This window comes from Coregonus clupeaformis, unplaced genomic scaffold, assembly GCF_020615455.1.
Source record: "Coregonus clupeaformis isolate EN_2021a unplaced genomic scaffold, ASM2061545v1 scaf0165, whole genome shotgun sequence".
NCBI lineage: Eukaryota > Metazoa > Chordata > Actinopteri > Salmoniformes > Salmonidae > Coregonus > Coregonus clupeaformis.
In genome coordinates this window covers 490,432-514,895 of record NW_025533620.1, presented here as the reverse complement: position 1 = coordinate 514,895, position 24,464 = coordinate 490,432, and the positions used below count along the sequence as shown (strand labels likewise).

The 24,464-nt window shown below is 44.9% G+C and overlaps 1 protein-coding gene, 1 long non-coding RNA gene and 1 pseudogene across 3 annotated transcripts; 2 read left to right on the top strand and 1 right to left on the bottom strand.

Annotated features, from left to right (window-relative positions):
• The first annotated feature begins 4,465 nt into the window (after positions 1-4,465).
• On the top strand, positions 4,466-16,364 carry LOC123483945. The gene is made up of 3 exons (XR_006658347.1): positions 4,466-4,476; positions 11,476-11,478; positions 15,550-16,364. It is a non-coding gene; the product is annotated as an uncharacterized LOC123483945 (long non-coding RNA).
• On the bottom strand, positions 12,284-14,949 carry LOC121583275 (borealin-2). 2 transcript variants are annotated; one of them, XM_041899456.2, is made up of 10 exons: positions 14,789-14,949; positions 14,571-14,702; positions 14,447-14,487; positions 14,297-14,348; positions 14,164-14,222; positions 13,116-13,168; positions 12,878-12,964; positions 12,629-12,719; positions 12,466-12,552; positions 12,284-12,382 (listed from the first exon to the last, which is right to left on the bottom strand). In XM_041899456.2, the coding sequence occupies exons 1-10, from the start codon at positions 14,907-14,909 to the stop codon at positions 12,335-12,337; spliced, it is 771 nt and encodes a 256-aa protein (XP_041755390.2). In that variant the 5' UTR covers positions 14,910-14,949; the 3' UTR covers positions 12,284-12,334. The 2 variants fall into 2 exon arrangements, with proteins under 2 accessions (XP_041755390.2, XP_041755391.2); XM_041899457.2 differs by having other exon boundaries at positions 14,218-14,222.
• A 2,687-nt stretch (positions 16,365-19,051) lies between the features above and the next one.
• Positions 19,052-23,974, top strand: LOC123483947 (annotated as a pseudogene).
• Positions 23,975-24,464: the final 490 nt, after the last annotated feature.

The window sequence follows — 24,464 nt, the reverse complement described above, 5'->3', positions numbered from 1 at the left end:
TACTGGATGTCTGTGATTCTGTCTTGTCATTGTCTGGGAAATTATTGACATCCGCCAGGAAAATAATATCTTAGTTACCGCCTCAGTCCTTTGTCATTTAATGTTGATGGGTATCATAGAGAATGATAGAGGCCTCTACTGGCCAAAAGGCCGTTTTTAGCATGGGCAGCACCATTGAGGGCTTCCACCATGCTTCCTCCATTTTAAGGTAGTCAACTAGGTGGGGATTCCTATGGGTTGTAGCCTCAATAGCACTGCCCATGTGGTCACAGATAAAGACAAGTCATCTATGGTAGGTATGTTCTAGTGCAGGGTTTCCCAAACTGTCCGGGGCACCCCCTAGGTGCACGTTTTGGTTTTTGCCCTAGCACTACACAGCTGATTCAATTAATCAAAGCTTGATGAGCTGGTTAGGTGTTTCCCAACTCCAGTACTCGAATACCCCCAACCGCACATGTTTGTTGACCTGGACAAACTCTACTGATTCAACTCATTGAGGGCTTGATTAGGGTGTACTTGTCCGTGGCTACAACAAAATGTGTGCTGTTGGGGGTACTCGAGGGCTGGAGTTAGGAAACACTGCTCTATGGCTGCGTTTACACAGACAGCCCAATTCTGATCTTTCCACTAATTGGTCTTTTGACCAATCAGGTCGGCTCTTGCCAATAATTGGGCAAAAGATCAGAATTGGGCTGCCTGTATAAACGCAGCCTAGGTGTCTTATGTTAGATGTGTAATTACACTGAACAAAAATAAACACAACATGTCAAGTGTTGGTTTCATGAGCTGAAATAAAAGATCCCAGAATTTTTCCATATGCACAAAAAGCTTATTTCTCTAAAAAAAAGTGCGCAAATTATTTTGCATCCCTGTTAGTGAGCATTTCTCCTTTGCCAAGATAATCCAGCCACCTGACAGGTGTGGCATATCAAGAAGCTGATTAAACAGCATAATCATTACCCTGGTGGACCTTGTGCTTGGGACAAAAGGCCACTAAAATGTGCAGGTTTGTCACAACACAATGCCACAGATGTCTCAAGTTTTGAGGGCGCGTGCTGACTGCAGGATTGTCCACCAGAACTGCTGCCAGAGAATTGAATGCTCAATTCTCTACGATAAGCTGCCTCCAAAGTCGTTTTAGAGAATTTGGTTGTATGTCCAACCGCAGACCATGTGTAACCACGCCAGCCCAGGTCCTCCACAATCTGGCTTCTTCACCCACAGGATTGTCTGAGACCAGCCACCCGACAGCTGATGAAACTGTGGGTTTACACAACTGAAGAATTTCTGCACAAACTGTCAGAAACAGTCTCAGGGAAGCTCATCTGTGTGCTCGTAGTCTTGACCTGACTGCAGTTCGGCGTCGTAACCAACCACAATGGGCATATGCTCACCTTCGATGGCCGCTGGAGAAGTGTGCTCTTCACGGATGAATCCCGGTTTCAGCTGTACCTGGCAGATTGCAGACAGTGTATGGCGTTGTGTGGGCAGGCGGTTTGCTGATGTCAACGGTGTGAAAAGAGTGCCCCATGGTGGCATTGGGGTTATGGTATGGGCAGGCATAAGCTACGGACAATGAACACAATTGTATTTAATCGATGGCAATTTGAATGCACAGAGATACCGTGATGAGATCCTGAGGCCCATTGTCGTGCCATTCATCCGCCGCCATCACCTCATGTTTCATTTAGCAGATGCTCTTATCCAGAGCGACTTACAAATTGGTGCATTGACCTTATAGCCAGTGGGATAACCACTTTACCCCCAAAAATATATATATTTTTGTTATTTATTTTAGTATTGTAAAAAAAAATATATTTTTTTATATCTTTTTTTGGGGGGGGGGGTAGAAGGATTACTTTATCCTATCCCAGGTATTCCTTAAAGAGGTGGGGTTTCAAGTGTCTCCAGAAGGTGGTGAGTGACTCCGCTGTCCTGGCATCGTGAGGGAGCTTGTTCCACCATTGGGGTGCCAGAGCAGCGAACAGTTTTGACTGGGCTGAGCGGGAACTGTGCTTCCGCAGAGGTAGGGGGGCCAGCAGGCCAGAGGTGGATGAACGCAATGCCCTCGTTTGGGTGTAGGGACTGATCAGAGCCTGAAGGTACGGAGGTGCCGTTCCCCTCACAGCTCCGTAGGCAAGCACCATGGTCTTGTAGCAGATGCGAGCTTCAACTGGAAGCCAGTGGAGTGTGCGGAGGAGCGGGGTGACGGGAGAGAACTTGGGAAGGTTGAACACCAGACGGGCTGCAGCATTCTGGATGAGTTGTAAGGGTTTAATGGCACAGGCAGGGAGCCCAGCCAACAGCGAGTTGCAGTAATCCAGATGGGAGATGACAAGTGCCTGGATTAGGACCTGTGCCGCTTCCTGTGTAAGGCAGGGTCGTACTCTCCGAATGTTGTAGAGCATGAACCTACAGGATCGGGTCACCGCCTTGATGTTAGCGGAGAACGACAGGGTGTTGTCCAGGGTCACGCCAAGGCTCTTTGCACTCTGGGAGGAGGACACAACGGAGTTGTCAACCGTGATGGCGAGATCATGGAACGGGCAGTCCTTCCCCGGGAGGAAGAGCAGCTCCGTCTTGCCGAGGTTCAGCTTGAGGTGGTGATCCGTCATCCACACTGATATGTCTACCAGACATGCAGAGATGCGATTCGCCACCTGGTTATCAGAAGGGGGAAAGGAGAAGATTAGTTGTGTGTCGTCTGCGTAGCAATTATAGGAGAGGCCATGTGAGGATATGACAGAGCCAAGTGACTTGGTGTATAGCGAGAATAGGAGAGGGCCTAGAACTGAGCCCTGGGGGACACCAGTGGTGAGAGCACGTGGTGTGGAGACAGATTCTCGCCACGCCACTTGGTAGGAGCAACCTGTCAGGTAGGACGCAATCAAAGAGTGAGCCGCGCCAGAGATGCCCAACTCGGAGAGGGTGGAGAGGAGGATCTGATGGTTCACAGTATCAAAGGCAACAGACAGGTCTAGAAGGACAAGAGCAGAGGAGAGAGAGTTAGCTTTAGCAGTGCGGAGAGCCTCCGTGACACAGAGAAGAGCAGTCTCAGTTGAATGACCAGTCTTGAAACCTGACTGGTTTGGATCAAGAAGGTCATTCTGAGAGAGATAGCAAGAGAGTTGGCTAAAGACGGCACGCTCAAGAGTTTTGGAGAGAAAAGAAAGAAGGGATACTGGTCTGTAGTTGTTGACATCGGAGGGATCGAGTGTAGGTTTTTTTGAGAAGGGGTGCAACTCTCGCTCTCTTGATGACGGAAGGGACATAGCCAGCGGTCAAGGATGAGTTGATGAGCGAGGTGAGGTAAGGGAGAAGGTCTCCGGAAATGGTCTGGAGAAGAGAGGAGGAGATCGGGTCAAGCGGGAAGGTTGTTGGGCGGCCGCATGTAACAAGGATCTGTACACACACAATTCCTGGAAGCTGAAAATGTCCCAGTTCTTCCATGGCCTACATACTCACCAGACACATCACCCATTGAGCATGATGGGATGCTATGGATCGACAACGTGTTCCAGTTCCCACCAATATCCACAAACTTCGCACAGCCATTGAAGAGGAGTGGGACATTGAAGGAGATGTCGTGCTGCATGAGGCAAATGTTCACACCAGATACTGACTGGTTCTACTTCATACTTTTCAGACCTTCAGTACGGTTGAAAGTATGGATTATATCCCTCGCGCTCCGCGTAGGTCGAGTAATAATAACAACAAATTCACGCCGGTGACGTGAGGCGTGGGAGGACGTGCCCGCGGTTCAAATAAAACCGTACGTCAGAACAGGCACTGTCTCATTTCTTCTCGCAAAGTTAGCTTAGCCGCTGCTCCCGTTTTTCGGATCGCATCTTCCCAGGTCCCGGTAGGGTAAGCTAAACTCTGTGTGAGTGTGTACTGTCAGTCTGTCACCAACAGTCTGTGACCTGTGGGTCAGAGCGTAAAATGTGCCTTCAAGGCTGTGACAGCTCTCCCCTACCTATCCCTTTTATCGGAGGATACCGGGCTTCTTTGTCTTGTGCTGACTTAGCCCCCCAGCAGGTGTGTGTGTTGAACACCGTCCTCCGGTGCTAACATTGTCACGATATCCTCCACTGCTGTGCTCGTTATCGAGGCCACCGGGCACTAGTCATACTTCGACTATTTAAAACTCGGACGGGTCACTTCCCTAGGAATATTGTTAGCCTAGCCAGCTAACATTATATGACGTGAGATTCGGATTGCCTCCCGTAGGCATCACTCTCCCCTGGTATTACTAGCATGCTACAAGATAGCTAGCTAGTTAGCTAGCCAGTTTACTAACTCAACCTAGCTGCCACTGTGTGTCGTCAGCTAGCTTAACAACTCCACATAGCTGCCACTGTGTGTCGTCAGCTAGTTGACCAACTCCACATAGCTGCCACTGTGTGTTGTCAGCTTGGCTTATTAAACGACGGCCATTCGTTGTGTTTCGCATACAGTGGGAAAAAAAAGTATTTAGTCAGCCACCAATTGTGCAAGTTCTCCCACTTAAAAAGATGAGAGAGGCTGTAATTTTCATCATAGGTACACGTCAACTATGACAGACAAAATGAGAAAAGAAAATCACATTGTAGGATTTTTAATGAATTTATTTGCAAATTATGGTGGAAAATAAGTATTTGGTCACCTACAAACAAGCAAGATTTCTGACTCTCACAGACCTGTAACTTCTTCTTTAAGAGGCTCCTCTGTCCTCCACTCGTTACCTGTATTAATGGCACCTGTTTGAACTTGTTATCAGTATAAAAGACACCTGTCCACAACCTCAAACAGTCACACTCCAAACTCCACTATGGCCAAGACCAAAGAGCTGTGAAAGGACACCAGAAACAAAATTGTAGACCTGCACCAGGCTGGGAAGACTGAATCTGCAATAGGTAAGCAGCTTGGTTTGAAGAAATCAACTGTGGGAGCAATTATTAGGAAATGGAAGACATACAAGACCACTGATAATCTGGTGCTGTACAGCTCCCGCCAGGTTATTGTAGCACTCTACCTTTACTGTGTATTGTGGTAGCTGTTGTATACAGTCTTCGGTTGCTATTATATTAGTTAATTTGATGAATCGGTGTATTGCATAATAAATATTTTATAATTTATTTTCTTCACATTCTGAGCTGAGAGAACAACGGGCCTGGTTTCACAGATAATTTACCAGCGTCCGGCGTTGTTCGCCAGGACCCACCCAGGGCCACCAAAAGAGGGAAAGCCCACGAAACCAATGGCTCCCCCCCAGTAAGAAAGTCAAAAAGGAAGAACCTCACTCAGAAGGTTGATTCCTTATCCTCTGAGATAGAGCAGCTAAAAACCCTTTTGCGTTTCTTCAAGCCCCCTGAGTCGGGGCCCTCTAGCACACCCTCCAGCATGGGGGACGCAACAGAGGACTCAGATAGCCGGGATGATAACCTGCTGTCCACTCAGGTTTCCAACCGGCACTTTAGTGACCAACATGGTGAAGGAGCTGCCAACCAGTGTTGTGGACCCATTCAGAGTCTCAACACTAAAGATGGGTCAGAGGAATCATTCCGAGGCTCTGATCACACGGAGTCAGAAGGAAGCTCTGCCCATATATGCGGTCCTGCGTGCGGCCTTAGTTAGGCTAGAGCTTGATGACCCTCAAGCCACAGCAGCTAACCCATTTTTTTAAGAAGGCCCCGGCAGCTACACTATTCAGTGTGCCACCTTCACCGACTTTTCTTACGGAGCTTCAGAGATGCTGGGCCGACACACGGGCCCTTGTCCACCACAGCAAGGACAGTAGGATGCTATCTGCCATGTGCGACGCAAAACAACATGGGCTGGACCATATGCCTAAGGTGGATGAATGCATAGCAGAGCTAATATTCTCCCCAGATGAAGCCCTGAAAGATGACGCCCCAGACCGCAGTACAGGGCCACAGATGAGCTACTGTCATGGGCCTACGACACAGCGTCCCACATGGCCCAGATTGGGAACTCCTTCTCATGCTCACACAGAACAGGATGCTCCAGCTGGAGCACGCAGACCTGGACCTCTGCAACCTGAATGACGCATCTCTTCAAGCGTTTGCGTTCATGACCAGAGAGCTAGGCAGACTGATGTCCACCATTGTTGTGACTCGTTACCAGGTCTGGCTTGCCCAAGCCCACTGATTCCAGAAGGACGCTGAGAAAGCTCCCATTGGTCCCCGGACTGCTCTCCGGCCCCACGGCTGAGCGGGCCATCGAAAGTAGAAAACAGCTGAGTCAGGCTACACCACTGTGGAACAAACAGCCCAGAAACCAGGCATCACAGTCGTGGCAGAGGGAGGCCCTTGGTTCAACGGTTCAATATTTTCCTAAAAGTTCTCCCCTTTCACATGTTGCGGACTGTCAACGTTCTCCAGACCGTAGCTGCATGGGAATGGTTCACATCCCTGGACTTAAAGAATGCTTACTTTCACGTTCCTGTGTTACCGGAACACAGGCGTTTTCTGCGGTTCGCCTTCCAGGGCCAGGCATACCAGTTTTCGGTATTACCCTTCGGTCTCTCCCAGGCTCCTCGCGTCTTCACAAGATGCGTGAGCGCAGCCCTGAGCTCCCTCCACCTACAACGAATCAAGATGCTTCCTTACCTCGACGACTGGCTCATCTGCGCCCCCTCTCGCAAGTGTGCGGCCAAGGGTCGCACATGCCAATGAAGGTCACCTTCATTGGCATGGCTCTGAACTCCTGCGCTATGAGGGCATGAATAACACCTCAGCGCGTGGACAGCATTCTTCTTCTGCAACAATTTCAGTTGAATGCATTGGTGAAGGTACGAACGTTCAAACTGATGGGCATGCTCGCGGCGGCCTCCACAGTGACACCGTTAGGCCTGCTGTCTTTAAGGCCACTACAACGGTGGTTCAACAACCTCCGCTTGGACCCCAAGCGGGACAGAAACGACAAAATATGGGTGACAAGGGCATCCTACTCTACTCTGTGGCCGTGGAGATAGAGAGCCTACCAGACTACAGGTGTCCCTCTCGGATCAATTCCGGCAAGGCGGGAGGTAGTGACGACCGACACTTCGCTAACAGGCTGGGGAGCAGTGTGGCAACACAGGTCTGTATGAGGAGAGTGGTGCCCCCGCTGGAGGAAAGAGCACATCAACGTGCTAGAACTTCAGACGGTTTACCTAGCCCTGAATCACTTTCTGCCGGTTCTCAAACACAAACATGTCCTGAAAAGATCAGACAATACATTGACAGTGTTCCACATCAACCATCAAGGGGAAACAAGGTCTGTATGGTCCCTACATGTGACCCAACAACTCTTGATATGGGCCCTACCACATCTGGCCTCCCTACGAGCCATTCATCTCTCAGGCAAGGTGAACGAGGTGGCAGACTTCTTGTCGCAACAGAAACCGCCCCCGGGGGAATGGAGACTTTACCCACAAGTAGTGAAGACGATATGGCAGCAGTTTGGAACAGCACATATGGACCTGTTCGCCTCAGAGCAAACATCCCACTGCTCCCTCTGGTTCTCTCTGGCAGAGTCCAAGAGCCCCCTGGGCATGGAAGCCTTAGCCCACTCATGGCCAGAGGGCCTACTGTATGCTTTCCCTCCGACCCCCCTGATCTTAGCAACGCTGCACAGGGTCTCTCAGGCTCAGCACAGGCTCCTGCTTGTAGCCCCCAGATGGCCAGCGAGACCCTGGTTTCCAACCCTCAGTCTTCTGGAGGGAGAGCTATGGCAGCTCCCTCACAGACAGGACCTGCTCTCACAGTTGGACGGCAGGATATGGCATCCCAGCCCCCAGACCAACTACAGCTATGGGTGTGGCCTCTAAAGAGCCCGACCCTCTACTGATTGGCTGCGGTCCTGCTATTACCGGACGAAATCTCCTTTCGGACATAACTATTTTATCTCTGAAAACAGCTTTCCTCTTAGCTATTTTGTCAGCGAAACGTATGAATGAGCTCCACGTGCGCTCTATGAGCCCTGTCTGCCTATGATGGAAGGCAGATGACCTAGGCGTGACCTTATGGCCCAATCCAGCCTTTTTGCCTAAGGTTTTTATCACCCCTTCACATCAATCAAGCCATCGAAATGGCGGCCTACTGCCCCCCTCCTTTCCAGAATGCGGAGGAGGAGCGAACAAATCTGTGTCCAGTCCGTTCCCTCAAACTCTATATTCAAGCCTTGGAGTCCTACAGGAAGTTAGACCAGCTGTTTCTGCGCTTCAGTGGGAAGACAAAAGGCCTTGCATTGTCCAAGCAGAGGCTTTCACACTGGGTTGTGGATGTCTTCACTCAGGCCTACAGGGGAGTAGGGCTCCCTGTCCCAAAAGGTGTGATATGTCTCTCGACCAGAAGTGTCGCCACATCCTGGGCTGCGCTGAGTGGCATCCCCCTGAATGAGATATACCCAGCTGCTACCTGGTCGTCACCCTGCACGTTCTCAAGATTTTACAAGGTCAACGTCGCATCCTGCTACACCATGGGCTCTGCCATTCTTCCATTGGCACTGGTGCATTAATCAGAGGTTAGTAGTGCTATTCATCGTGACCTTGTTGGTATGAGTCATCCATACTTTCAACCGTACTGGCGGTCTGAAAAGTATGAAGTAGAACAGAAGTTATGATTGTAACTGAAGGATTGCAATATTTACCTGGAGCTAACCATGCAGATAGCACTACTGGGCGATCTGAAAAGTCATAGTCAATCGATCAATAATATAATAATACTTTTAGCAAAAATGTTTATTTTCAATTTACAATCTGTAGAAACAATGAGAATAGAAGGGTTCAGAACTTTTGTGAAACATGACAGTACAGTTGAGAAATATATGGCAAGTAGAAATCCAATATGGATGGTGTTATGAGAGATTGGAGGGGTTGAATGGAGCTGAAGGTTGGGACTAATAACTAATAACAAAATAGCTAATGTAAAACCTACTGTGTCCATAATAAGTATATAGGTTGAGAACTTTTGTGAAAGAGCACAGTTTGGGGGATATTGCATGTAGAGGCAAACCGGATGGACATCATGAAAATGATCGGAGAGGTTGAGGGTAGAGGAAGTTCAGCAGTTAAAAAGAACAAAATAGAAATATTGTAAAATTGACTGTGTCCATAAAATGTATATAGTATGTATAAGCTGGAAGTAGAGGCCTAAGCATTGTTGTTCACTAGTTTACTCCAATTAGGGGTTGGAAAGTAATAAAGGAAAATATTGTATTGGATATGTATTTATGTATGTGTGTGTGCATATGTGTATATATAAACTCAGCAAAAAAAGAAACGTCCCTTTTTCAGGACCCTGTCTTTCAAAGATAATTCGTAAAAATCCAAGTAACTTCACAGATCTTCATTGTAAAGGGTTTAAACACTGTTTCCCATGCTTGTTCAATGAATCATAAACAATTTATGAACATGCACCTGTGGAACGGTCGTTAAGACACTAACAGCTTACAGACGGTAGGCAATTAAGGTCACAGTTATGAAAACTTAGGACACTAAACAGACATTTCTACTGACTCTGAAAAACACCAAAAGAAAGATGCCCAGGGTCCCTGCTCATCTGCGTGAACGTGCCTTAGGCATGCTGCAAGGAGGCATGAGGACTGCAGATGTGGCCAGGGCAATAAATTGCAATGTCCGTACTGTGAGACGCCTAAGACATTGCTACAGGGAGACAGGACGGACAGCTGATCGTCCTCGCAGTGGCAGACCACGTGTACCAACACCTGCACAGGATCGGTACATCCGAACATCACACCTGCGGGACAGGTACAGGATGGCAACAACAACTGCCCGAGTTACACCAGGAACGCACAATCCCTCCATCAGTGCTGACTGTCCGCAATAGGCTGAGAGAGGCAGGACTGAGGGCTTGTAGGCCTGTTGTAAGGCAGGTCCTCACCATAAATCACTGGCAACAACGTTGGCTATGGGTACAAACGCACCGTCGCTGGGCCAGACAGGACTGGCAAAAAGTGCTCTTCACTGACGAGTCGCGGTTTTGTCTCACCAGGGGTGATGGTCGGATTCGCATTTATCGTCGAAGGAATGAGCGTTACACCGAGGCCTGTACTCTAGAGCGGGATCGATTTGGAGGTGGAGGGTCCGTCATGGTCTGGGGCGGTGTGTCACAGCATCATCTGACTGCGCTTGTTGTCATTGCAGGCAATCTCAACGCTGTGCGTTACAGGGAAGACATCCTCCTCCCTCATGTGGTACCCTTCCTGCAGGCTCATCCTGACATGACCCTCCAGCATGGCAATGCCACCAGCCATACTGCTCGTTCTGTGTGTGATTTCCTGCAAGACAGAAATGTCAGTGTTCTGCCATGGCCAGCGAAGAGCCCGGATCTCAATCCCATTGAGCACGTCTGGGACCTGTTGGATCGGAGGGTGAGGGCTAGGGCCATTCCCCCCCCAGAACTGTCCGGGAACATGCAGGTGCCTTGGTGGAAGAGTGGGGTAACATCTCACAGCAAGAACTGGCAAATCTGGTGCAGTCCATGAGGAGGAGATGCACTGCAGTACTTAATGCAGCTGGTGGCCACACCAGATACTGACTGTTACTTTTGTTCAGGGACACATTATTCAATTTCTGTTAGTCACATGTCTGTGGAACTTGTTCAGTTTGTCTCAGTTGTTGAATCTTATGTTCATACAAATATTTACACGTTAAGTTTGCTGAAAATAAACACAGTTGACAGTGAGAGGATGTTTTTTTTTTTGCTGAGTTTATATGCGAAAACAAACCATATGGGGGATTGGAAGTGATGCAGATAATTACATTGATGGACGTTACAATCTATCTGCAATATTAAAGCTGATCTAACCCCTAACAAAAAAAAATGGTTCTACGAATACCTGGAAGACCATCAGTACTTTCCTGTCACTCGGAATCTTTTGGGCGAGAAGATTCTCTGAGACAGTGCGTGGTCTGACATAAAACCGTACATGAACCGTGTGGGCACGTCCTCCCACGTCACGTCACGTCACCTTTATTACTCATCCCTCGCGTTCCGGAGAGGTCATAATCCATACTTTCAACCATACGGATGGTTTACAACAGGGTTCTTCAATTCCGGTCCTGGAGGGCCGAAACACTTCTGTTTTTTATTTCTACCTGGTAGTTAATTGCACTCACCTGGTGTCCCAGGTCTGAATTAGCCCCTGATTAGAAGGAGAGGATGAAAAACAGAGGTGTTTCGGCCCTCCAGGACCGGAATTGAAGAACCCTGGTTTACAAGGTATTCGTAGAACCATAGTTACATTTGTAACTTCTATTTCCTGAGCTACGCCCCTATACATAAATGTTTCTTGAAGGTATCTGACCAACATATATTCCCAGTCATGTGAAATCCATAGATTAGGGTTTATTGAATTTATTTCAATTGACAGGTTTCCTTTATGTGAACTTAGTAAAATCTTTAATTGTTGCATGTTTATTTTTGTTCAGTGTATACATGAGTTGTATATAGGCCCTCTGTAGCTCAGTTGGTAGAGCATGGCGTTTACAACGACAGATGTTTTCAAAAAGTGAGAAATTCAGGCACAATAAGTTGAGTACTGCTTAAATAAACCCGACTTGGGATGGTACATGTGCAGGAGCGCCACAATACCTTAGAGTTAATATTCTATAAGAGGAACAGGAGCGCAAACTGTAGAACATTTTAGTTGCTGGTACTCAGCCCTGGTGAGCTCTTGCCCAAGTCAAGCACTGTTAGCAAGACGGTCTCCCGAGTGGCGCAGTGGTTTAAGGCACTGCAATGCAGTGCTAGAGATCCTGGTTCGAATCCAGGCTCTGTCGTAGCCGGCCGCGACTGGGAGACCCATGGGGCGGCGCACAATTGGCCCAGCATCGTCCAGGGTATGGGAAGGAATGGCCGGCAGGGATGTAGCTCAGTTGGTAGAGCATGGCGTTTGCAACGCCAGGGTTGTGGGTTCGATTCCCACGGGGGGCCAGTATGAAAAAAATATATTTAAAAAATGTATGCACTCACTAACTGTAAGTTGCTCTGGATAAGAGCGTCTGCTAAATGACTAAAAATGTGAATGTAATAGAGATGGTGGGTTGAATACACTTTTGGGTTTTTGTTTGTAAAATGTTTTTGGGATCCTTCTGCCAGTATCTATCTTTCTGCACACTGCGAGCCGCAGGAGATGTTATCAAGTCTTACTATCATTGATACAAAACATTCAATAGGATGCTCACAACAACCAACTTCATGTGGCTAAATAGCGCTCACCAGCCAGTAAACATGAATATACAAATACAATTTATTGAATCACAACTTAATTTGAACGTAAAACATGCATAGGTGGCATTAGTGGATCAACGTTAGATGTCTTGGTATCATTGCTGATTCGCTTTGACTTTGTTGAAAAGGTAGTCCATCAGTTTCTAAATGAGAAAGATTAGTCAATTAATTGTAGGGGATATATTGTCCATTTTAAATGAGAAATTCCCAACAGATTACATTTTACCATCAACTTCTGCATCTGGAGAACAGCCATGTCATCCAGTAACCCAATGTCGACATCTTCAACAGTATCATCCGAGAGGCACAATGTCTTTGGAGAAAATATATGACTAGTTTAGACTGCTTGAAATAACTTAAACCCCAACAACCTCAATATGAAAAGTTACCTCTCCATGGGCTGTAGAGATTGTTACATGTGGAGACAATCCAGACAGGGAGCAATACAGGTGGTCATCACTGGCTGACCGCAAAACAGATCTAGAAACAGAATTTAGGACAGAATTAATTTGATAAACTCTGATATCCCTTAAAAGATTGCAGTTTTGAAACTGCAGTCGACTCAACTGGTATTTTGGACCCAGTAATTGCAGAACTGCAGTTACACTGCACTGGGATTGTGATAAGTGAAGACAAACCTGTGTTTCGTTCCAGTCAGTGGCGACTGATCACTGATTTTGGCAAGATGAGTTTTGGTTCTTTTTGTATTTGTGGATGTGGCACACCTGCAAGAACAAATGAGCAGAATCAACCAGAAGAGGGCGTTTCAGATAACACTACTGAATTAGTTCAATCAGGTGTTTGAGTGGTGTACTGGAATAAAATGAGTAGCACCCGGTTGCTCACCAGGACTGATGAATATATAGGGAGAGTTACCGTAGGCTTCCAGTGCTTGAGCTATTGGCAAGTGATCTGGCTTTCTTGGAACCCTTTAGAAAAAGAAAAAATACAATTTAGTACATTTTCTATGTGGAAATGCCCAGTCTGTTCCCAATCACACATTGGTCTAATGCCATGCAAATAAAGTGGGAGCTAAACTATACCTACCGCTGCCTAAACATCAGCCCTTTATGGTTGTGGGGTCTGCTCACCAACCAAGAATTCACAGAATGGGACAAACACCAAATTGAGACTGCATGCAGAATTCTGCATAAACATGGGTGTAGAACGTAAAACACCAAATAATGCATGCAGAGCAGAATTAGGCCGATACCCGCTAATTATCAAAATACAGAAAAGAGCCGTTAAATTCTACAACTACCTTAAAGGAAGCGATTCACAGAGACCAGAGCCCCAGGACAGCTACACAATTAGACCCAACCAAATCGTGAGAAAACAAAATGATAATTACTTAACACATTGGAATGACTTTACCAAAAAAACACAGCAAACTGGACTGCTATTTGGACCTAAACAGAGAGTAGTGGCAGAATACCTGACCACTGACAACCAAAATTAAGGAAAGCTTTGACTATGTGTAGACTCAGTGAACATAGTCTTGCTATTGAGATGCAGCCATAGCCGGTCTTCTCTTGAGAGCCAGGTCTGCCTGTGCACACTGCCCACAGAACGAGGTGGAAACTGACCTGCACTTCCTAACCTGCCAAATGTATTACCAGAGAGACATTTCCCTCAGATTACAGACCTACAAAGAACTCGAAAACAAATCAAATTTGGATAAACTCCCATATATTAGGCGAAATACCAGTGTGTCATCACAGCAGCAAGATTTGGGACCTGTTGCCACAAGAAAAGGGCAACTAGTGAAGAACAAACAATTGTAAATACAACCCCTGTTTATTTTCCCTTTTGTACTTTATCCATTTGCACATCTTTATAACACTGTTTATTATCTATTTCACGTGCTTTGGCAATGTAAACATATGTTTCCCATGCCAATAAAGCTCTTTGAATTGCAAGCTACCTTTGATGGTTCTGTTGTAGTCTTCCGTTTATGAGCCGATGCACCTTCACTTACTTTGACTACAGAAGTAAAAAATGTATCGTTAATGACAAGTTTATATGCATTTAAATTAATTGAGGAAATAAACCATTACCTTTTTTACTGAGCTTCCTAGTGAGAGGCTGGTGAATCTCGGGTGACTCGGTCTGTAAAATATGTTGGATGTTGACATTTCTACAGTAAGCCACAAGGAGGCAGTACTAAGCCATTTATAGCCAGTCGGATAATCGATGTTCCATCCTACCTTTATGGCGATTGTGACTTCACCTGCCGAAATGTCATCCGCTAGGAAAGTAAGGGTGGAAACAACCTAAATAAAAACATACATGTATTCCAAAAAATAATTAAAATAGAATTGAAAATTGCACCATTTATTAAATCTATTATCAGGGTTTTTTGAAGCGCAGGTGGCATTTTCATCAATTCCACTTTGAAAACCCGATCTACTGTTGCAAGAGTCTGCTCCAATTTTGCCTCCATCTCGTTTATACGGTCCTGTGCTGTAAAGGGAGAACATAGTGAATTCAGTTCATTTGAAGAACATGGAAAACGGACGGTAGGGTTAGGCCTTCTTCAAATTAAAAACCTTCTTTCTCGAACTGTTGAATAAAAAGCGCCTTTTGCTTTTGGCGCATCTCCTTGCTAATTTGACCATCTGTGTGTCCTTCTGCCTGATTGCTGATTTTTCTTATCCTTCTTGGTGCCATGGTTTCATCAGTGTGCCTTTTCCCCCTGCCTCCACATCACCTGAACGCTGATTTATAACCTTCAGGACACCAGGTGTTCCTGACCAGTCAATTGACCCTAGAATCCACCTGAGGCCACTAATAACTCAACTCACTAACCATTAGTGCTGGGCTAGGACAAAACTGTGTCCTGTGGGTCAATCTAATATTAATTTAAAAGATGGCCAAGTTTAAGATCTATCAACAGTTCAGTACTGGAAAGCTGATGTTTTCTTTGTTGGAAGTGTGACATGCAGTTATTCAATGACTGGTGGAGAGTGAATTGTCCTCCTGTATTAGAGGGTAAACTGTTTATTGTTGAACTGTGTCATTGTAGTTTCTGATGTTTGGGCAAATGGCTAAACATTAGATTCAGTAGTTTCTCCAAGTACAATCATTAAATTGAATTCACATTGCATGAAACCATTTATGCATTTACACAGGCAGCCCAATTCTGATATTTTTGTCCACTAATTGGTCTTTTGACCAATCACATCAGATCTTTTTCAGAGCTGATCTGAACGGTCAAAATACAAATTAATGAAGAATATCAGTATTGGGCTGCCTGTGTAAATGCAGCCTTCATTTCAGACAAAAAAATATTTTGAATCTTCTCTCAAAGTACAAAACAGAAATAATAACAAAAGAAGAAATGCAAATCTGGAATTATTTTAAATATCGCATATCCAAAACGTAAACAAGACAAGCAAACACTGGGGTTAACAGTCTTATTTCAGTTAGAAACTACGTTGATATGTATAAGCATATCGATGTTGAACCCAAAACCTTTTCCAGTTAACTTTCAGCTCATGAAGAAAGAACAATGAATACAAACCAGGCAAACAAATGAAAACAAACATTTAGCAGAATATGTGCATTTTAAAAACATTTCATTGTATTGATAAAAAAATATTAATTTGCTGACATTCTCAAAAGTCACTCAATGTAAATTACAGCTTGTCGCCATTGAAGGCACCTCATTGCAGTCAAATGGTTAAAAACAATTCATGTTTTGAGGTCAGTCAAGAGTTTCATACATTGAATGGCTGCCGAGGTTAGGTTAATGCTTGAACACTTCATTCAGCATTAAACTGCATACAAAAATAGAGATGAGATGATATCAGAGAATAAAAGTTCATCAGCTGGCTGAAATTGGTTTAACTGAAGCTTTTAGACTGCCTTGTGTGGGTCACTACGCTCATCTCCAACTTAAAAAATGAAATTGTAAACTGTTTCACTTTACAATAACATCTCCTGCGGCTCGCAGTGTGCAGAAAGATAGATACTGGCAGAAGCATCCCAAAAACATTTTACAAACAAAAACCCAAAAGTGTATTCAACCCACCATCTCTATTACATTCACATTTTTAGTCATTTAGCAGACGCTCTTATCCAGAGCGACTTACAGTTAGTGAGTGCATACATTATTTATGTTATTTTTCATACTGGCCCCCCGTGGGAATCGAACCCACAACCCTGGCGTTGCAAACGCCATGCTCTACCAACTGAGCTACATCCCTGCCGGCCATTCCCTCCCCTACCCTGGATGACGCTGGGCCTATTGTGCGCCGCCCCATGGGTCTCCCGGTCGCGGCCGGCTACGACAGAGCCTGGATTCGGACCAGGATCTCTAGTGGCACAGCTAGCACTGCGATGCAGTGCCTTAGACCACTGCGCCACTCGGGAGATCATCTGAGATTAGTTGTGATACAAATGTGAATGATAGACTTAAAGCCACCGTCAGTAAAAAGCGTAAACAATCTATGCAATAAATAGCCTAATAAGGGGACATGCCGATATACAGAATTACCAGAACCTACAATTCCCTTGGTTTGACCTTTAAACTCATTTAAGAGTAGCACACAAACAATTGCATTTCTTTCCATAACAACCACATAATGGCCGGCACTAAGCACCTGTAACTAAGCACCCGAGAGTACAGACATTCACCCCCCAAAAAACCCCCTCTCCAAGTGCATCTGTCATGCTAGATAGGTACTGTATGGGTAAACCTGTGCCCAACAGGGAGCTATGCAGGCTCAAAGCTTTATGACTTGGACTGATAGGATGTTATGTTATAAATGGTTAGGAGAATCCCTCCCTGCTGTTTTTCGGATCAGAAAGAGCTGATGTAGCAGTACTCATTGCCCGGAGTCCATGACCTACATAATCAACCTCTGTTTTCCAGTTCCATTTGGCACATGGAAAGGTACAGCTGGTTCCAAGATAATATTAGCACTTACAGTGCCCCATTGTCTAGATCTCTAACACTAAATGCCTCTAAGGAGACACAAAAGCCTCAAGACAGATAGAAAATACAACACAGAGTAAATAACTTCCCGGGCACAAAAACAACTAAATGTATATATTTTTTAAAACCAGAACATTGTGTCCCATTCCCCAGTGCATCCTCTATAATGGAGAACCTTCGCATACATCACAATTTACATTGCTTTAATGTTAAAGGGGCAATCAGCAGTAGTTGCAATAAAACGTTCTCCCTGCCCGTTCCAATAAAAATCTGAGGGATGGGACTGGAGAATTGTAACCAAATTCATAGCCAGAGCTATGGATGCAAGGACTGATCATCCATGATATCAACATTACACAGTTTTAACCGTGTTAAGGCTATATTGTTTACATTTACAAAGCTTATATATTTTGGGTTCTGATGGGGTACGACAGCTTATGAGGCATTTATCAGATGTATTCTTCAAGAATCAATGGGTACATCGATTTACAATTTAATTAAGTCCTAATATGTATGTATGTAGCAACTGCAGATTCCCCACACCTTTACCTCTTGTCTGACAAATGCACAATGTCTCTTAAACACAAGTACTGTTCCTAAAATCAGATTAAAACTTCAAGCAATCATAGGTTACACTAGCAGAGGAAAAAAGGGGGTTACTTTTTTCTTTACGTTAGCGTTAGTCGATACCTCTGTAAATGCTGTTTTTTTAATGCTGTGTTAAACATTCTCAAACGAGGACTATCTGAACTGTTCTAGAGCGTCATCCTCTGTGCTCTCATCTCTTTGGTTCCTCCAATGACGCGTACTCCTTCAGAAACTTGATATGGAAATCTCTGAGCTTCTCCAGGAGCATCTTCAGCTTCTCTGTCGTGGGCAGAATGGTCATTCTAGGGGGAAATCATATGCAAAACAATTTAGCGGGTAATCTCGGTTACCCAGAAGTAAAATTCTCCCAAACGTTGTTACACGTGAATCTGTCCACGAGAGATTACTTAGCGGGCAAGAGACAAACAGGAAGGAAGAGATCAATGCAGAGTAAACACAGCATCTGTAAGATATAAAAATAGAGCTGGAATGAAAGTAGGCCAGCTAGTCAGTTAGCTCCTTTCAGGCTAGTGTAATATTTGCAATTTCCATCTCAGTTAAATCTTTTTAGTTTACTTATGCAAGCGAGATGTCAGTGCCTGACCAATTTGAGCCTGGTAGACGTGGCACTGTAATGGTTATGTTACAATGCTTCAATGTAGGTCACTAGCTACTGTTACAATCTGATCCAGCTGGTGAATCAGGACAAACAAAACACTGTCACAGACAATCTTTCTGAAAGGCTTCTCTAAATTCTTCCGTCTTTGTAAATGTATGATGGTCAGCAATGTTTCCATGAGTTGAGCAGTTACCTGAAGTGATAGGTCCCTTCCCTCTGGCCGAAGCCACTGCCTGGAACGAGGCAGATGCCAGTCTCCTCAAGCAGCCTCAGACAGTACATCATGTCAGCAGACATTCCCATTTTGGGTTGATTTTGTTGTGGAAATTCTGATGGATAGCTGGTTAATAGTTGTGATTTATAATCATTGTAACTAATTAGCCAGTAGCTAACTTGAGTCATTATGAGAATAGCTAGCTAGCTGGTCCGTCAACACGCATTACGCATATAGTAGCTAGCTGTCTTCCGCAGTTTCCTTCAAATTCAATTTACTAGCTAGCTTATTTAGGCCAGCTAACTAACTTTACCGTAAAAAGGAACGTCAGATTCCTGTCAATATTTCACTGATGGCTACTACTGGGATTACGTAAAAAGTGGAAGGCCCATGGTTATACAACTCATTGGCTAACTAGCTAGCATAAATACTCGAAACCAGTGCCTTGAACCAATGCTTGTAATGTTATGTTTAATTCATGTGCTTGCATTTTCTTTCAGTCATACCGGAAGCTAGCAAAGGAATATCACCCCGATAAAAACCCAAATGCTGGCGACAAGGTATTGAAATGGCTTGAAGTAAAAAATTTTGGGAGGGATAAGATGTGAGGAAAGGGTTCAATCATTCCTTAAACTTCTGAGTAGCTACATCATGAATGTTATCAAATATCTGTAAATGTCATACAACTTAATGTACACCCTCTCCTTCAAACAGTTCAAGGAGATCAGTTTTGCATATGAAGTGTTGACTAATCCAGAGAAAAAGGAGCTATATGATCGCTATGGGGAGCAGGGACTGCGGGAAGGAGGTGGAGGTGGTGGGGAAATGGATGACATCTTTTCACACATCTTCGGCGGCGGACTCTTTGGCTTCATGGGCGGGCAGGGGCGCAGCCGAAATGGTGGTAGACGAAGAGGAGAGGACATGGTTCACCCACTCAAGTAAGCTTAGTCTATGGATTGGTGGTGTCATAGATCTCTTGTGTGATTATTTAAAAAAAAATGTGTCTGACTGTTCAAGTGGCCTGCGGTTTCTATGACCTTGCTACGGTCTCTAATTAAGTTCTTTGGTTTTTAAGAGTTTCACTGGAAGACCTGTACAATGGAAAAACAACTAAACTGCAGCTGAGCAAGAATGTTCTTTGTGGCACTTGTAATGGGTAAGTGTTTCCACATTCTTCCAATGGTATCTGCAACAATTTCCCCTCCAAATTACTTCTCTAGCTCACATGAAGCAGTGTTGAGGTCTTGCTTTCACTGCCTGTCAATTATTGCATCATACATGTTGATCATGTAGGTTTGTTGGTGTGTTAGACAAAAAATTATAACTTCTTCTCAACAGCCAGGGTGGGAAGACTGGCGCAGTTCAGAAGTGTGTGGCCTGCAGGGGGCGTGGTATGCGCATCATGATCAGACAGTTGGCTCCTGGGATGGTCCAACAAATGCAGTCAGTTTGTACTGATTGTAATGGAGAAGGTAAGCAACAGTACCATTTAGGAACCATACACTTGTAGTACCCAGATACGTGTGAAAAGGCTTTGCCCCCTCCTTAGACTCTGAAACTTATATTGTTATACCTACAGGTGAGGTCATCAATGAGAAAGACCGCTGTAAAAAGTGTGAGGGCAAGAAGGTTAGCAAGGAGGTGAAAATCCTGGAGGTCCATGTCGACAAGGGCATGAAGCATGGGCAGAAGATCACCTTCGGAGGGGAAGCTGACCAGGCGCCTGGGGTAGAGCCAGGAGACATTGTCCCTCGTCTTGCAAGAGAAGGAGCACGAGGTAGAGATGAACTGCTGTGCTCTGGACACCATGGTCCCCACTCCTTAAGACTACTTCTCTTGTTGACTAAAGGCAATATTACAATGTAGAAACATATTAGTGAAGGTGCAACATTGATGTGTAAACTTGTTATTACTCAGCTATTATGTCTCACGTCTATGAGGAATTGAGGAGTATAGATGGAGAATGTTGAATGGTAGTTGGTTGAACAAAAGCAGCCAGCTGGCTGTGTTGGGTCCTCCAGCACTCTTGACTGGGATCCTTTGGGAGCAGATTGCAGTGACGGCACGATGCTGTTAGGCCAATGTGAACATGCTGTAATCCAGTTTCCAGTACTGGCCTCCCACCCTCTGAGCCCCCTGCATGTCTGGCATAACTTGGTATTAATTATAGTCAAGAGTGGCACGTCGTTCCTAATCCTGGAGCCCTAGCATTTCCACTCCATTGTGTCACCTCCAGACTGTCACTCACTGCTCAGAAGATGGGAGAACAGACACATGTTGATGGCACCAGCCTCTCATGTGAAGAATAGACCAGTAAAGAGGAGTCAATGGGGAGGGGAGACAATACCCTGACAGGATGTATATGCACAGCTTCCTGGGGCTATTATCTTATGTTCATTATTTACAGTGGGGGGAAAAAGTATTTAGTCAGCCACCAATTGTGCAAGTTCTCCCACTTCAAAAGATGAGAGGCCTGTAATTTTCATCATAGGTACACGTCAACTATGATAGACAAATAGAGATTTCTTTCTCCAGAAAATCACATTGTAGGATTTTTTTATGAATTTTTTTGCAAATTATGGTGGAAAATAAGTATTAGGTCACCTACAAACAAGCAAGATTTCTGGCTCTCACAGAACTGTAACTTCTTCTTTAAGAGGCTCCTCTGTCCTCCACTCGTTACCTGTATTAATGGCACCTGTTTGAACTTGTTATCAGTATAAAAGACACCTGTCCACAACCTCAAACAGTCACACTCCAAACTCCACTATGGCCAAGACCAAAGAGCTGTCAAAGGACACCAGAAACAAAATTGTAGACCTGCACCAGGCTGGGAAGACTGAATCTGCAATAGGTAAGCAGCTTGGTTTGAAGAAATCAACTGTGGGAGCAATTATTAGGAAATGGAAGACATACAAGACCACTGATAATCTCCCTCGATCTGGGGCTCCACGCAAGATCTCACCCCGTGGGGTCAAAATGATCACAAGAACGGTGAGCAAAAATCCCAGAACCACACGGGGGACCTAGTGAATGACCTGCAGAGAGCTGGGACCAAAGTAACAAAGCCTACCATCAGTAACACACTACGCCGCCAGGGACTCAAATCCTGCAGTGCCAGACGTGTCCCCCTGCTTAAGCCAGTACATGTCCAGGCCCGTCTGAAGTTTGCTGGAGTGCATTTGGATGATCCAGAAGAGGATTGGGAGAATGTCGTATGGTCAAATGAAACCAAAATATAACTTTTTGGTAAAAACTCAACTCGTCGTGTTTGGAGGACAAAGAATGCTGAGTTGCATCCAAAGAACACCATACCTACTGTGAAGCATGGGGGTGGAAACATCATGCTTTGGGGCTGTTTTTCTGCAAAGGGACCAGGACGACTGATCCGTGTAAAGGAAAGAATGAATGGGGCCATGTATCGTGAGATTTTGAGTGAAAACCTCCTTCCATCAGCAAGGGCATTGAAGATGAAACGTGGCTGGGTCTTTCAGCATGACAATGATCCCAAACACACCGCCCGGGCAACGAAGGAGTGGCTTCGTAAGAAGCATTTCAAGGTCCTGGAGTGGCCTAGCCAGTCTCCAGATCTCAACCCCATAGAAAATCTTTGGAGGGAGTTAAAAGTCCGTGTTGCCCAGCGACAGCCCCAAAACATCACTGCTCTAGAGGAGATCTGCATGGAGGAATGAGCCAAATACCAGCAACAGTGTGTGAAAACCTTGTGAAGACTTACAGAAAACGTTTGACCTGTGTCATTGCCAACAAAGGGTATATAACAAAGTATTGAGAAACTTTTGTTATTGACCAAATACTTATTTTCCACCATAATTTGCAAATAAATTCATAAAAAATCCTACAATGTGATTGTCTGGATTTTTTTTCTCATTTTGTCTGTCATAGTTGACGTGTACCTATGATGAAAATTACAGGCCTCATCTTTTTAAGTGGGAGAACTTGCACAATTGGTGGCTGACTAAATACTTTTTTCCCCCACTGTATGTACTATTGGCCAGCAGTATCGGTTAGTCCTCTGGTATACTTTGTTACATTTCTATCAAATGTTTGTCATTTAAATTGGCCTAAAACCACCTCTCTATTACTATATTGACACTCCGCCTGTTTTCTCATGCCAACAGACATACAAAAGAGAGGCCCATGACCTGCACATGACCCATAAGATTGGCCTTGTTGAAGCACTTTGTGGATTCCAGTTTACGTTGAAACACTTAGACGGCAGACAGATTGTAGTCAAGTACGCTGCTGGCAAAGTCATTGAGCCAGGTAAGAATTTGATATTTTGTACTGGTGAATATTAATCCATGCAGTATGTGAAAGTAGTGTTTCTATAATGCATTGTTTATTTTACAGGCTCGGTCAGAGTTGTGCGAGGAGAGGGGATGCCACAGTACCGTAATCCATTTGAAAAAGGAGACCTGTATATTAAATTTGATGTGCAGTTCCCAGACAACAACTGGATCAGCCCCGATAAACTCAATGTAAGTCATGATGGACTAGGAAAAGCCTTTCTTGTGTCCCTTTCTGTCACAAGCTTGAACGTTATGGTACAGGTTCTATTATGGGATTGAATGACACAATTTGATCATTTGTTATACAAATCTGCCACTTGTGGTACCTCAGCTTTTAAACACCATTACTAATGATGATAATGGCATTTAAGAGCTACACATTTTAAGAGCCACACAAGTGACATTGTTCTCGCTAATGATGTGACCCTCTCCTCTGTAAACTCCAGGAGCTGGAAGACTTGCTGCCAACACGTGCCGAGGCTCCCATAGTGTCTGGGGACGCAGAGGAGGTGGACCTGCAGGACTACGACGTCAGCCAGGGCTCGTCTGGAGGACGACGTGAGGCCTACAACGACAGCTCAGATGATGAGGGAGGCCACCACGGCCCTGGAGTGCAGTGTGCCCACCAGTAGCATCTCACGCAGGGGAAAATGTATGTGTTGTCCCCCCGCTCCCGATCACGCATTCCTCACTCTCCTTGTGAGAACACCAGATAAGATGGAAAAATATCATTTCTCCTTTGCTTGGTGTGTAACTTGCATTTTTTTCATAGTATTTACAATAATTAATTTAAACTTACTATAAAATGCAGTTTTGGCCTCAGCCTCTGGACTGAGAGTTGTGAGTTAGGGGAGGGAGATCCTGAAAGGACACAAACATCACATTTTTAGGTTTGTATGTTTCTGTGCTTGATTTTTACCGCTTGATTTCTTTTTGTAGGTTTTTACTTTTGTTTTCCTTCCTATATAGAAAGAAATTCAAACATAAGACATTGTGTATAATATGAAATTGATTGTCGGTGAGCTTTATATCAGCTGCTCTTATACAGTGGTGTGATACAAACACCTGTATCTGGCCTCAACCCTGGTGCATGTTAAGACCGCATTGGTTCCTGCACTGATTAAACATCCAATCTAACGAGCGAAGCTGAAAAAATACCATTTAAAAGCGTCATAACTTCAGTGAAACAACGTTTATTAAGTTGTTAAATAAACGTTCTTCAAATCTCAAACAGCAATACTGGATGTCTGTGATTCTGTCTTGTCATTGTCTGGGAAATTATTGACATCCGTCAGGAAAATAATATCTTAGTTACCGCCTCAGTCCTTTGTCATTTAATGTTGATGGGTATCATAGAGAATGATAGAGGCCTCTACTGGCCAAAAGGCCGTTTTTAGCATGGGCAGCACCATTGAGGGCTTCCACCATCCTTCCTCCATTATAAGGTAGTCAACTAGGTGGGGATTCCTATGGGTTGTAGCCTCAATAGCACTGCCCATGTGGTCACAGATAAAGACAAGTCATCTATGGTAGGTATGTTCTAGTGCAGGGT

What these genes read in the sequence shown, in the direction of transcription:
- LOC121583275 (XM_041899456.2), bottom strand. Translation starts at nt 14,909, where the DNA reads ATGGCACCAAGAAGGATAAGAAAAATCAGCAATCAGGCAGAAGGACAC. An exon ending in TCAAGCACTGGAAGCCTACG is followed by an intron (nt 12,965 to 13,115) that starts GTAACTCTCCCT and finishes TTGTTCTTGCAG; the next exon opens with GTGTGCCACATCCACAAATA. An exon ending in TCCAGATGCAGAAGTTGATG is followed by an intron (nt 12,383 to 12,465) that starts GTAAAATGTAAT and finishes TTTCTCATTTAG; the next exon opens with AAACTGATGGACTACCTTTT.